This window comes from Monodelphis domestica, chromosome 1, assembly GCF_027887165.1.
Source record: "Monodelphis domestica isolate mMonDom1 chromosome 1, mMonDom1.pri, whole genome shotgun sequence".
Classification (NCBI taxonomy): Eukaryota; Metazoa; Chordata; class Mammalia; order Didelphimorphia; family Didelphidae; genus Monodelphis; species Monodelphis domestica.
Window position 1 is genome coordinate 469693922 of NC_077227.1, and position 14276 is coordinate 469708197.

Here is a 14276-nt window from a genome sequence, read left to right on the forward strand (position 1 = left end):
GTGTGTGTGTGTGTGTGTGTGTGTGTGACTGCTGGTGTGTGTGTGTGTGTGTGTGTGTGACTGCTGGTGTGTGTGTGTGTGTGTGTGTGTGTGTGTCTAGGAACCGGAAGAGGACAGGGTGTGTGCCCCAGTGGCTTCTGGGACCAGGTTCTCAAAGAGTTAAACAATCTGACCTCTGTGGTGTGTTGAAGTTAAGATTAGTCACAGTGTTCAACTGAAGTGCTAGACCGGTTATAAAAATGAGTAATGACCACAAGCCAATAAAGAAGCGAGTGTTTTCAGGGAATTCCATAGGCCCATTGGAAAGTTGCTGCGAGTGGGTGGTGTGTGCTCCATGGCCCAGTCCCGGGGAGGGGACCTCCGAAAGCCGTCAGTGACTTCTCCTTATCTCTGATCAAAAGTCTCCGTCCTGTGTCTTTCCTTGCATTTACACACACACACACACACACACACACACACACACACACACACACACACACACACACACGCTCATATTTTTCTTGAGCTCATGGGTAGTGGAAAGAACAGGAAATCTGTCATTCTGTGACTTGTGTGTGTGTAGCAGGGCTGTAGAGAAAGGAAGACATTGTGAGTGGTGACAGAGATGTGGGCTGGAATGTCTGTTTCCTAGGGGGGCCCCCTCCAACCCCAACCTGAAGTGCTTTTCCCAAGGGGGCTGGCCAGGATCTCCCTGGAGAAGCCGGGGAATGTGGGGAGTAGCTGTGGTCAGCCCTGCTTATGATTTCCCTGCCCAGTGTCGGAGGTAAGACATGGCCTAGTAAACTAGATTTGGAGTAGAAGGGGCTGGATTGAAATCTCAGCGTTCTTCTTTATTGCCTGTTGTGACAATGAGCGAATTGCTTTCTCTCTGAGAGCCTCAGTTTTCTCATCTCCCATCTGAAAAATGGGAAGTTGGTAGAGATAATCTCTCCGATTTCTTCTTACTCTAAATCCTGTTACTATTCCACCTTTATGATTTTTCTAGAGGGACAGGGATTAGATCCCATGAAGAGGAAGCGGAGTCTGACTCCAGGCTGTTACCCAGCAAGGACCCTTCTGGTGGAGCAGGTTCTAGTCTCTGCTCTGATACCGCCGTCTATGACGTTGAAGAAATGGCAGATTCCTTCCGCCTTAGTTTTTCTCATTCCTCAAATGGGGATAATACTTAAAAATAATTCTCCTTTTCCCCACACAAAGTAGTGGTGTGGTGGATAGAGTGACCAGCCTAGAGTCAGGAAGACCTGAGTTCCAGTCCGATTCCAGATGCTTCCTAGCTGTGTGACCCCTGGGCAGGTCATTTAACCTCTGTCTGTCTCAGTTTCCCTCATCTGTAAAATGGGGAAGATATTAGCATCTAGTTCCCAGGATTGCAAGGATCCAATGAAATAGTAATTGTAAAGTGCTTATAGCACTCTGCTTAGCATAGAGTAAACACTCTATAAATGGTATCTATTATTATTATTATTAAAGATTTGATAACTCTGGAAGTTCTTTGATAAAATTAAAAAATGGTCAAGGGTGGCTAGGTGGTGCAGTGGATAGAGTGCTGAGTCTGGAGTCAAGAAGACCCAAGTTCAAAATGAGCCTCCACTAGCTGTGTGAACCTGGGCAAGGCACTACCCTACTTGCCTTAGTTTCCTTGTCTGTCAAATGAACTGTTGAAGGAAATGGTAAACTACTCTCCAATATCTTTGCCCAGAAAATCTCAAACGGGGTCGCAAAGAATTGGACATGACTCAACCACAACATAAGAGTTAAAAAACCTGAGAAAATTGTTTTCAATTGAGTTTTATCTTTTTTAATCATCAAAAACCTGCCTTCTCTCCCTTCCACCTCCCCCCCCCCCCCCATGAAGAATAAAAAGAAAAAAACATTACCCTTGTTCCAAACATGTATAGTCAAGCAAAATGAATTTCTGCCCTGGTTATATCCAAAAGAAAATATGCGTGTATGGATCCAGATACTGAGAAGTGTGTGTGTATATATAAATATATATTTCTATATCTTTATATCTGTATTTATGTTAGTGTATTACCAATAGGAAATGAGCTGAAATTCTAGAGGCAGAAATCAAAATTAAACAGAAGAAAGGACTTCCTGATTGAGAAAGGCAAAAACAATGTAAGCCTGAAAGACTCAGAACTGGAGTCAAAAGAACACAAATCTCTGCTCCTTCGTAGTGGTTATCATCCCCTGGGCCTGGAATGTACTTGCTCCCACTTCTGTCTCTTAGAATCCCCAGATTCCTTCAAAGCTCAGCTCAAGCATCTGTTCCTTCTTATCAGAGATATTTCCTGATCCCCCTTTTTCCCTTCCCCCCAGCTGCCCTGCATTTATTTTATACACACACACAGAAGACTATCTAGCATTTATATAGTGCTTTAAAGCTCTGTACAATTGTTGCCTTGTTTGATTCTCAAAACAATCCTGGGCGGTGAGAGCTATGATGATCTCATCCCTTTTATAGCTGAGGAAACAGAGGCAACCAGCTTCAGTGACTTGCCCAAGGTCACACAGTCCTTACAGGTCCCAGGTTAGGCTTGAACTTGAATTTTCTCTGTTATCCAACTCTTGGACTGGGTTGTTTCCCATGATAGAATGTAAGCAGCCCCTGAAAGGCAGGGTTTTTTGTTTTTGTTTTTTAAACTCTGGTCTGCCACACGTGGTAGTTTCCCAATGAATTCTTCATGCTTGATGGAATGAGTGAGTGATCTTCTGGTGCAATAAAAGGCCATGCATGAGGTGGCTCAGGCCATAGAAATAGAAAGTCGGGTCTGGAGAGGGAAGGCCCTGGGTTTAAATCCAGCCTCGGATATTTCCTCACTGTGTGACCCTGGTTAAGTCACTTCACCCCGATGGTCTAACCCTTACTGCTCCTTTGCCTTGGAACCCATACTTAGTGTTGCTCTTAAGACAGAAGGGAAGGATTAAAAAAAAAAAAAAAAGAGCCCCCGCGGGGTGACCTGCACGCAGTCTCCCTGGGCCCCTCTTCCCTGGATGCCATTTTAGTTTCGAGTCGGTGCCTCTCGGAGCTTTCCAGGGTAGTGATTTTGACTGGCTGACCACAGACCCCAAGGGAGGTTCCCCATTCTGGGAGCCGCACGGCTCCTCAGCCTTCGGTGACTAGCGGCTTTTTCGGAACAGCTTCCGGGCAGGGTCCCCTGAAGCGGGGAGGGGGGAGGGCCGCCAGGAAGGAGTGCCTCGAGGATGTAGCACTTTCTCTGAGCACGCCGGCAGCTGTAGGGGTCCTGCTGCCTCCCGGAGCCCCACAAAAGGCATTCTGTGTGTTGGAAGAATCCCTCCCTTGTGTGGGCTGAGGAGGGCTTGTGGTTCTGAGAAATAGCGACGGCCGGCTCCCCGCTACTCCCCTCAGCCCCTCCCCCCCGGCTTCCTGCAGTCCGGCCCTGGGGCAGAGGAAAGGAGTCTCCGCAGAGCCGGAGACCTGGGTATTAGCCCCGCGGTGGGACCGCCATCCCGTCACTTTCATTTTCCCTCTCGGGGGCTCAGTTTCTCCACCTGAATATAAAAAAAGGGTGCGATTAAGCCCTGTGTGTCTTAGATCAGAGGGAGGGGGTGGAGACAAAGACGAGGATCGCTTTCTCAGTTTAGGATTCTAGATTTTGATCAGGAAGACATGTTGGAGGTGACGTGTCTCATACTCCCTATTTTATGGAGGAAGAAAATGCAGGAGGCCCACAGAGGGGATATTATGGCTTATACAAATGGGAAGTCGAGTCAGGATTTGAACTCTGGTCCTCTTGATTCGGCATGAAACTGAAAAAAAAGTGCTCGGATTGGGAGTTTAAATCCCACACCTGACGAGTCCCTTTTTCTCACTGGGACTTTAGTCAGCTGTCAAATGAAGAGGTTGGAAAGGATGGCTTCTGAGAACACTTCTAACTCTAAATCTATGATCCTTAGGATCTCATGATTACAAATCCAGGTCTTTTCCCACTGACATTCTGGGGGCTGTGGTTGTTGAAGGAGTGCTTCTGGTTTCTTCTCTTAGATTTCATTAAAAAAAAATTCTTTTAAACCCTTACCTTCCATCTTAGAATCAATACTGTGTCAGAAGAGCTGTAAGGGCTAGGCAATGGGGGTGAAGTGACTAGCCTAGGGTCACCCAGCTAGAAAGTATCTGAGGCTAGATTTGAATCCAGAACTTCCCATCTCTAGGCCTGACTCTCAATTCACAGAGCCACCCAACTGCCCCCTTTGGCTTCATTTTTGTGTAGAGTGAGACAGCTCTCTTAAAGTTGGGCTAGGAGGGCAAGGTGGAGACCCTCAGGGTTTTTGGTCCTGACTTCATAAAAAGAGTTGAATTTTAGAACATTCTCCCAATTAAGGGGAGGTGATTTTGCCCAAGGACACAATATCACAGAATTTTAGGGATTGTTGTTGTTGTTTAGTCATTTTTTGTCATTCTGACTCTTTGTGACCCCATTTGGGGTTTTCTTGGCAAAGATATTGGAGTGGTTTGCCATGTTCTTCTCCAGCTCATTTGACAGATGAAGTAACTGAGGCAAGCAGAGTTAAGCGACTTGCTGAGGGCCACACAGCTACTAAGTGTTAGAGCCTGGATTTGAATTTATGAAGATAAGTTTTCCTGATTCCAAGCCCAGGGCTCCATTCACTACACCATCTAGCTCTTTGCAAACTATTGTTCAGTCATTTTTCAGTCATGTCTGACTCTTCATGATCTTATTTGGGGTTTTCTAGGCAAAGATACGTGAGTGCTTTGCCACCTCCTTCTCCAGCTCATTATATAGATGAGGAAGTTGAGACCAGCAGGGCTAAGTGACTTGCCCCCAGGCACTTAGCGAGTATCTGAGGCCAGATTTGAACTCATGAAGTTCAGCCTGGCACCCCATCCACTGTGCCACCTTAGCTGCCCTCATCTAGCTCAAACTATTCTTTAATTAGAACCTCCTCTGTAACCTATCCGCCAGGATTATTCAGGTTGTTTCAAGACCCTCCAGCAGGAGCAACTCACTGCCTCATTTCACTTCTGCATAGTTCCGCCAGTTTTTCAGTTTTTCTTAAATTTACCCATTTGCAGTTTTCTCATTTCACCTGATTTCTTCCTCTGACATAGTCCGAATCCCCTTTCCACACAATAGCACTTTAAAAACTGGAAAACAGCAACCCTGCACCCCTTGAGTCTTCTCTGCTTCCTTTTCCCCTTTGCCTCCACCTGCCTCATGGTTTTTCTGGCTTCCTACAAGACTCAGCCCAAGCCTCACCTTCTATCTACTCTGTATATGTCTTGTATGTACCCACTTACATACATACCATGCCTCCCCCTCCCCCCATTAGAATGTAGTCTCCTTGAGGACAAAACCCATTTCCCCCTTTTTCTACTCCATAGCTCTTCTGACCCCAGAAGGTGGTACCATGGATAGAATGCTCAGCCTGGAGTTAGGAAGATCTGTGTTCAAATTCAGCCTCATATTCTTCCTAGTTGTGTGACCCTGGATAATTATTTGCCTCAATTTCCTCATCTGTAAAATTATCTGGAGAAGAAATGACAAACCACTTCAGTATCTCTGCTAAGACAATCCCAAATGGGATCCCAAAGAGTTGGCTATGACTAAACACGACTAACCTACAAAAATACCCCCCAGCTCTTGGCACCACAGTGCCTCGCACAGAGTAAGGGACTGACTGACTGGTGAAATATCCCCAGGACCTTCAGGTGTTTCTTATGTGGCAGGATCTTTATTTTCTTTTATTATGCTCTTCGTTTTCCAGGCTTCAATCATCCAAATAATTTCTGCTGTCTCTGTTCTTCCTCAACTATGGTGCCAGGTCACCGGTGAATGAGTGACAAAGCCAGGCCCCAGGAAAAGAGTGGTGTAACACAGGGAAGTAGGAAAGGAATGGTTGCCTGGGTCACTGTTGGGGATAGGTCTGGAACTGGAACTCCCTTTCTATGAGTGAATCTCAGGTCTTTTGACCCACCAGCTGGGAGAACCCCTCTGTCCCCACTGGCTTTTTCTCTGGCCTGTTTGTGAAAGTAAGGAGCCTGGGCCCAGATATGCCATCACCTAGAGACTCTCTCCTTTAGTATGGAAACCAGGAAGTCTTGGATTCTCTTCTGAATTTTCAAGAATCCCTTGTGGTCCCACCAATCAAATACGCTGTGGTCAGCAGGTGATTGAGAGAGTGAGGCGGGGCACTGGGAAAAGGGGAAATGGCCTGCCTTAAGAAACATTAAATACGCTGCCCCCAGCCCAGATCCTCCTTAGGCAGCTCCTCTTCCCCACAGAGGTTTCTGTTGTTGGGCCACTTGTCTGTGGAGAGTTGCAAGGCAGTCCACTCTGTGTGGCATCGGCCTGACTTGGTTCTGGACAGCCCTCCGGAACCCTTTTCCCATCGCAGACTGCCCGACCCTTTGCAGAGAAGGGCTGGCGGGGCCGTGGTCCAACCACAGCCTTGGGTACCTGGCTTCCTGGAGGCAGCCCCGCAGGCACTCCTTCCCAATGAGGCTACACCTGCTCACCTCTATTTCTGGAGGAGCCTTGCCCAGGTTTGGGGGGGACCGGAGAAGGCTGGCAGGTGAGCACGTCGGGTTGCAGACAAGGGAATTGGGCTGTTGGCATCAGCCGGCAAAGCTGGGTGAGGAGGGATCATTAAAAGGTGGGAAGATGGGACCCTGAGCTCTTCACTCCAGTGAGTTTCCTTCTACTTGGTTTTCCTCTTAGCTTTGGGTGATGGCTCTGGGGCGAGGAGACGAGCATGACAACCCGCCAAGTTACAGTGTGGAGGAGGGACAGTTCCGTAGCCTGCAAAGCCAGATTGGAGTCTCTAGCAGCCCACTGTTGTGGGAAAAGGGGTGGAGCGGCCAAAGCCTTTCTGACAAGGTCACAGAGCTCAGGGGCAGGCCGGACTGGAACAAGAACCTGGATCTCTGACTCCGCACCCAGAGGCCTTTCCTTTATGGCGTCATCAGCTTTCCCACCTACCTTTCTTCATTGCAGTTTTTTGTCAGGAGTTATTAGATTAGGACAAGCAATCGGGTGTGTAATTCAGCAGCTCTGGCTTCTTTATTCCTTACTCTTTCTCTTTCTTCCTCTTTCCCTCCTTTCTATTTCCCTCCAAAGCCTCTTCTGCCCCCCCCCTCCCCCCCACTCCTCAGTGCTGTTGTAGCACTCTGGGAATCTCTCATGGAATTAGTGGGGCCTAGAAATTCTCTGCAGTGAGGGCAAAATTCTCATTTCCTGACCCAGGGCAAACTTGAGAGGGGATGTGAGCTGTGGAGCGATGGTTGTTTTTAACTTTACCCTGCCTCCCCCCTTTATGGACAATCTGTTTTACTGTTCTGGGGAGTCTTACTTGTATGCAAAGTCCATCACTGGCTTCTTGCTACAAAGCAGATGGTGGAGATGGCGATGGTGATGCTGCTGCGTGTTTGTGTGATGGACTGATTTTCGTGGGGTCCTCAGAGAGTTTAATGGGGATAATGAATATTACTGTGTAATATTGTTGGTGTGGGTGTACAGAGGGCAGTGGAGTGAACATTTGCCTTCCAAAGCCAAGAGAAACAAGTCTAATCATTTTACCAAACCGTACCCAGATAGGGACAATATGGGAACCCAATTAAATCACGTTCAACTGAATTCAACAGTTGTCTCTTAAGTACTGTATATTTTAAAGATATTTTGCTAGATATCTAAGGGGAAAAAAGAAACAATCCTTGGCTATCACGAGTTTATCTTCTACTATGGGTATGTGAATTTGGCGGCCATTGTTCAATATTATAACCTCTCCCAGAAGATAAAATTTTCCCCATTACAGGTATAGAGCATGTACAAAGATTATTTGAGGAGGGAAGGGAGTACTAATTGAGGAGAACAGGAAAGGTTTCCCAGAGTAGGCAACATCTGGGCCAAGTATCGAAGTAAGAGAAAGATTCTGAAAGACAGAGATGATGAAGACGTAATTCCAGGTAGTGGGGCCAATTATGGAAATAGGAGATGCAATGTCAAGTTTGGGGTACAGCTAGTAGAGCAGTTTGGCTGAATTCTAAAGTGTATTAATAGGGGTGGTTTGAGTTTGGGTTGGAAAAATAGGTTGAAGCCAGATGATGGTAAGCCTTGAATGTCAAGATAAAAGAGTTTGCATTTTATCCTAGAGATAGTAGGGAATTCCTAAAGGTTTCTGAGCAAGAGAGCTCCCCTTGCAATATCTGTGCTGTAGGGAATCTATTTTGACAGCTGTGTGGCAACTGGATCAGAGAAGGGGGAGACTGAAAGCAGGGAGACTGACTAGAAGGGTTTTATAATAATTCGTGAGAGAGGTGATGATGTCCTCACCCAACTCCCAGTTCCTAGCCTGAGTTCTACCCATTCATTCCCAAATCATTTGCCTTGGGACTTGGATTGTCTTTACATTCCCCTAGGTGGATGGTATTGGACAAATGCCAGTGCTGCTGGCAAGAGTGTTTTTCCTCACTTGTTCAAAGATGATCAGCCAGTGACATTATTTGAGAATTAAGTAGATACCAAGATGGGGATTAGTCATCTGGAGAATGGGACTTAAGGGGCAAGGTCCTTGCCTTCAAGGGTTTTGTGGCTTAATTGAGGAGACAGAAAACATACAGATAATACACATTTTAGAACATGTAAAATACTCTGTAACTTCCCCTCCCCCAAAATAAGAGGAACTGATTTATCCAGTCATTCTGCTAGTTGTTGGCAGAGCTGGGTCTAGGATTGAGGTTTCCTGACTCTCCCATTGAGGTCTCTCCCTGGTATACTATCCAGTCTTCAGAAAATCTTTTTGCCATGATAAATATGAATGAGTATGTTAGGATTATTTTCTGGAAAAGAGCATTGAATTTGGAACTGAAGATTCTGGGTTTGAAAACTAGCTCTGAAGCTTGCTACTTGTGTGACCTTGGGTAAATAAATCTCTTCTCTCCCCTGGAAATCAGTTCTGACCAGAAAGATCAAAGGTCCCTTCCAACCCTAAATCCACAGTCTAGTGATCTAGAAATAGCATTTATGCAGTTTGTTTAGATAGCAACAAACCATGGTGCCCAGGATGTTGGCACAAAGGGAAAAATGGCTCCCTAGGCTGTGCCTTGTGGTAGAATTAGCATCATAGCCCACATCGGTGGTGAGAAGACTGTTCTCAGCCCTTTACCAGAAAGAGCAGGGAGAATTTTTTGTATGTCTGTCTCCCATGCATACAAGTTTTAGAATTCCCAAAGTCGAAAAACTCTATGTAAGGACTTGACAAAGACCCTACCTAGGTAGAATATAATAGAGCAAAACAAAGAAACCAACAAATAGAGCAACAGCCTAAAGAAGCACAAACCAGAGGGCCTCATCCTTTAGTTTGTTTAAAACATTTGTAGAAATTTAAAAAATCAACAACAACCACCAAAAACAGAGCCCCAAATAACTAGAGGAAGGGAGAGTGTGAGATGTCTCTGGTATTTGCTTTGGAATGATCTTTTCTCAGATGCTAATGATCATAATAGGATCATAGTTCTGGGGCTGGAAGGGACCTCTGAGGCCACCTAGTTTGATGCTCCCCACACCACCACCCCTTTTCAGAGAAAGAAACTAAAATCCCTGGAGGTTAGGTGCCTTGGCCAAGGATACACAGACAATAGGTGTCAGAGGTGGGATTTGAACCTAGGCCTTATAACTTCTGAATCAGTGCTTTTTTATATTATATCATGAGTTTTGGGGTATCTAGAACTGTGATTTCAAGGAAAGCAGGGTTTAGGGTAATGGATTTCTTAAAGGGGAGGTGGTTAGCATCCCTTCACTCCCTCTTCCTATAGTTGTAGTGCATAGGCAGAGATATATGAAGTTCTAAAGGGAAAGAAAATAATTGGGTTTATATAGACCTCCTTTTCTCATAGCTTGGGCATGTTCAGGAGCCCTGGGTGCCCATATCGAGCCATTTATCATTGGCTTCCCCTCCATTGGCAGGCCACTGGTCTCCAAGCTAGGGGAAGCATCCTCACCATCTCTGAGGCAGGCAGATGCCTACTCTGGGAATGAAAAGGTAACCCCCCAACCTCTTTTCCTCCTGCTTCCCCTTAGCCCTCAAGCCTTCCCAACCAGGAATCCTTGCCGCACCCCTCTCAGCCTCTGCAGATCTTACCCACCCAAACACACCCACAGCCCTCCCCTAGCACTCCCGCCCCAACTCCCTTCCCTGCTGCTCGGAGGTTCAAAAGTTCAAGTTTTTCACATTTCACGGAGGCTATTTCCAGACGTTCCCGAAGAGAGAGAAACAGCCTGCCTCAAGGAGCTGAGCAGGGTGGAAAAATGTACTTTTCCTTGATTTCTACCCCATAGAGTTGACCGTAGGAGAGATGGAGGGCAAATTTGATGCTGGGGGAAAAGATGACTTATGAGGCTCAGAGAAGGTCCCCCGAGCATGGGAAATTCCCACCATGATGTAGAAGGGAACCCCAGAGAAGGGGGACAACTCTGTGGGGATGGGAATAAGCCCAGCCTTGTAGACAAACGTATGGATGCAGCAAATGGTTGAGGGATCCCCGGGTTTGATGAGCATGTAGAATGTTAGGGAACATGGTGATTATTAATAGAACTTGGCTCCCAAGATAACTTTCTTCTTTCTGTTGCCTTGATTTGATGTGTGCCTGAAAAATGTTCCTTCCCACTTTTCTAGCTAATTGGGGAATAATAACAGCACTTACTTCACACAATTGTTGGCTCATCAAATGGGATAATGTAAAGTGTTTCGTAAAGCTTGGAGTAATAGATTCATTTAGCTCTTCTTCTCTGTAGTGTTTGGGGGATCCTGGATTATAGTCAAGTAAACATAAATGAGGACGGGATTTTTGTTATCCCTCCATGAATCAGCTGAACTCTAAGTTCCCTGAGGGCAGGAGCCACATTCTTTCTTTTATCCCTACCTGAAGATTGGCTACTTCTAGAGAATCAGTAAACACATGTCCCTGAGAGATAAATTTGAGGAACTCTCTTCTTCTTTTGGGACCTCCAAACCTCCTACTTCTGCCAGAACAACCTTTAGATGTTCTGCAAGCTCTAGTGCGGCTTTTGCTAGCTATGTGCTTGCTAATCCAAATTTAAGTTGCTTTCACGTTACAGAAATTCATTTTACATGTAACTTTAGAGGAATGCTGTAGGGCAACAAGATGGTGCAGTGAATTGAGTGCTGGCCTGGATCACATAGACTTGAGTTCAAATTTGACCTCAGACACTTACTAGCTGTGTGATATGGGAGCATCATTTAACTCTGCTTGCCTTAGTTTCCTCAACTATAAAGTGAACTGGAGAAGGAAATGGCAAACCACTACAGTGGCTTTGCCAAGAAAACCCCAAATGGGAACATGAAGAGTTAGATACAACTAAACAACAGCAAAATTAGAGGCATACAGCTGTCATATGAAGTGAAGTTTACACTTATATAGGGGAAAATGACTCTTTCATCATTTCTTCTCATCTTCCAGCAAATATCGAATACCTGTTAGATGCCCAGCTAGCTACACTGGGGCAAACAGAAGTATCAACCTATGGTCCTTGCCCCCAAGAAATTTATATCTACTTAATCTAATCCTTTTAATCTACTTAATTTTACCTTTAACTTAATCTAACTAGAGATCAGCAATGCACTAAAAACATTAAGTAGTAATGAGGAGATGTCTTAACACAAACCAATAATTCAAAAGACACCACAAGGCAGGTATGATCAATGCCAGAAGTATGGTGCAGAAAAGGGAGTACTATGGAAAAGAAAGAGATCATTGAGGATTGGGCTCTCTCTTTCATGAATTTCAGCCTATCGCTGGAGCATGGATAGGATTTAGATACATGGAGAAGAAGAAAGAAGCCTTTCCAGGCAAGGGGATGGTATGAACAGAAATTCACACTTGGAGATCATTTGGCTTAAAATTGAGTTTCCATCTCCAGGACATCTTTCTTGCTAGGTCTGGGAATTTCCCATGATGCATTATGTCATGCTTATTGTATAGTGGTGGTAGTTTCAGGTCAGAGAATGGCCCCTGCCCACCTGGTATGATTAATCTGGCTTATTTGCCGCACACTAAAGGCTTCTTGGCAAAGATGACATTGCAGAGCAGCTGGGGGGAAATGTCAGGAAAATCATGTTTTTTTTTGCTTTACAAAGATGGTTGTATATGAATCCATTCTCTTTCTGTCTCTCTGACTCTCATTTTTCTCTGTCTTTCTGTCTCTCTCCAATACTGTCTCTATCTGTCTGTGTGTTTCTTTCTCTGTCTATCTGCCTTCTTTGACAGTGCCCATACTTTCCTTTTCCTCTAGGGAGAGGAGAGGGACACAGGCACCTCTTCTTGTTGAGTCAGCTCATCCAAAGACTTAGCAAATAGGCTTGTATTCCAGGGATGTTAAGGGACTTACCCAAATTTGCAGAGGTATCAAATAGCATAACTAGGATTTGAACTCAGGTCCTCTAGCTCCAGAACTATTGTGTTACTACATAGTCCATAATTCTATGCTATGGGTGATTCAAATAGGAATAATAGTAATAAGAATGATAATAATTAGCTGACATTTGGATAGCATCTTATGTTGCAACATATTTTTACATTCATTATCTTGAATTTGGTATTCACAGCAGTCCTATAAGGTAGTTAGGGCATGAGTTATTATTTCTATTTTACAGATAAGGAGACTGAGATTCCAGGGATTAGGGAAGGCTTCATAGGTGAGAGTCTTACAGTTGTGATTCAAGTTCAAGATGGACACATGTGAAACAACTTGGAGAGTAGCCAGTATACTAAGAGCCAGTTCAGATGTCTGAATGACACTGGAAGGGACATTCATAATGCAGACTCCTTATTTCTTCCCCTTTACTTAAGTAGTTGTCTCTACCTAGAGCTCCCTCCTATTTCTTTTTTCTTCCTATTCAGATTTTGACCTTCCTATAAAATTCAGTTTAATTTCTGTCTTTTCCATGATGCCTTGACTGGTGCCACTGAGCAATCCCTACCCTCCTGGATCTTTGTCAAATAAAGTAAAGTAAAGAAGCATATATTAAGTACCTTTGGTGTGACTGGAACTGTGCTATAGTTGCTGGAGATTCAAAGAAAAGCAAAAACAGTTCTCAACCTCAAAGGAGTTCACTGTCAAATGAGGGAGACAACATGGAAATAATTCTATACAAACAAGATGTAGAGCGCATATGTTGGGGGTAGTCTCAGGGGGAAGGTATTACAATTACAGGGGGGGATTTCTTGTGGAAGGTGGGACTTTGGCTGATTCTTAAGAAGCCAGGAAAGCAGGAGGTAGAGATGAAGCTGGGAGAGAATTCCAGACATGGGGCATGGCCTGTGAAAATGCCGGGACTAGGGATACAGATTATCCTGTGTGAAGATTAGCAAAAGAGACCAGAGCCACTGGATTGCAGATAACATGGAAGGGAATAAAATGGAAGAAGATTAGAACCATAGAAAGAGGTCAGATTATGAAGGGCTTCGAAGGCCAAACAGAGGATTTTATATTTGAATCTTGAGCTAAGGGAAAGATTATCGAGTGGTAGGATGATATGCTCAGAACTATTTAGGAAGGTCACTTTATTAGCTGAGTTGAAGATGTCTTATGGTCAGGAGATTTGAGGCAGGGAGCCAACCAGGGGGCTATTGCAATATTCCACACGCGAGGTGATGTGGCCCTGTGTCAGGGTGGCGGTAGTGTCAGAGAAGAGAAAGAGGTGTAAATCCTAGAGATACTAAAAAGGTAGAATTATTAGGACTTGGCAGTAGATTGGATATGGTGGGTGACAGAGTGAGTGATGAATTGAGGATGACACATGGATTATGAGTCTAGGTGATAGGAAGGATGGTGGTCTTCTTGACAGTAAGGAAGGTAGGAGAGTCTGAGGAGTTGAGTTTTTGAAAACACTAAGTTTAAGATGTCTACATCTGTTAGAGATGTGAGAATGGAGGTCAGGAAAGAGGTTAGGGCTAGAAGGAGACAGGAATTGAATTCCTGGGAATTTATCAAGCTCACTTAGTGACATGATATTGAGGAAGAAGAAAAGAAGGCCTTTGGACAGACCTATGGAGGACACCATGGTTAATGAGCATGACCTGTTTAATAAACCAGAAAAGGAGATAGGAAGAAGATCAGTCATTCATGTAGGAGGAGAAGAGAGGTGGGGAAGGAGAAGCTGGGGGTGGGGGGAGGTGGAGAGAGAGAGACAGAGAGACAGAGAGAGGGAGGGGGGGAGAGACAGACAGACAGACAGACACAGAGAGAGATACAGAGAGGGAGGGAGAGAGAGAG

At 45.0% G+C, this 14276-nt stretch overlaps 1 protein-coding gene across 4 annotated transcripts in view; it reads left to right on the forward strand.

The window, feature by feature from the left end:
• The window catches only part of RXRA (retinoid X receptor alpha), a 467242-nt gene that overhangs the window by 327216 nt on the left and 125750 nt on the right, over positions 1 to 14276 (forward strand). The window contains exon 1 of one of the 4 annotated variants that reach the window (XM_056812677.1): positions 792 to 6558. The exons of the other annotated variants lie outside the window; for them this stretch is intronic. Within the exon in view, the coding sequence (XP_056668655.1) occupies positions 6483 to 6558 (76 nt within the window). The 5' untranslated portion in view covers positions 792 to 6482. Of the gene's footprint in view, positions 1 to 791; positions 6559 to 14276 lie in introns of those variants that run through there. 4 annotated transcript variants of the gene reach the window in all.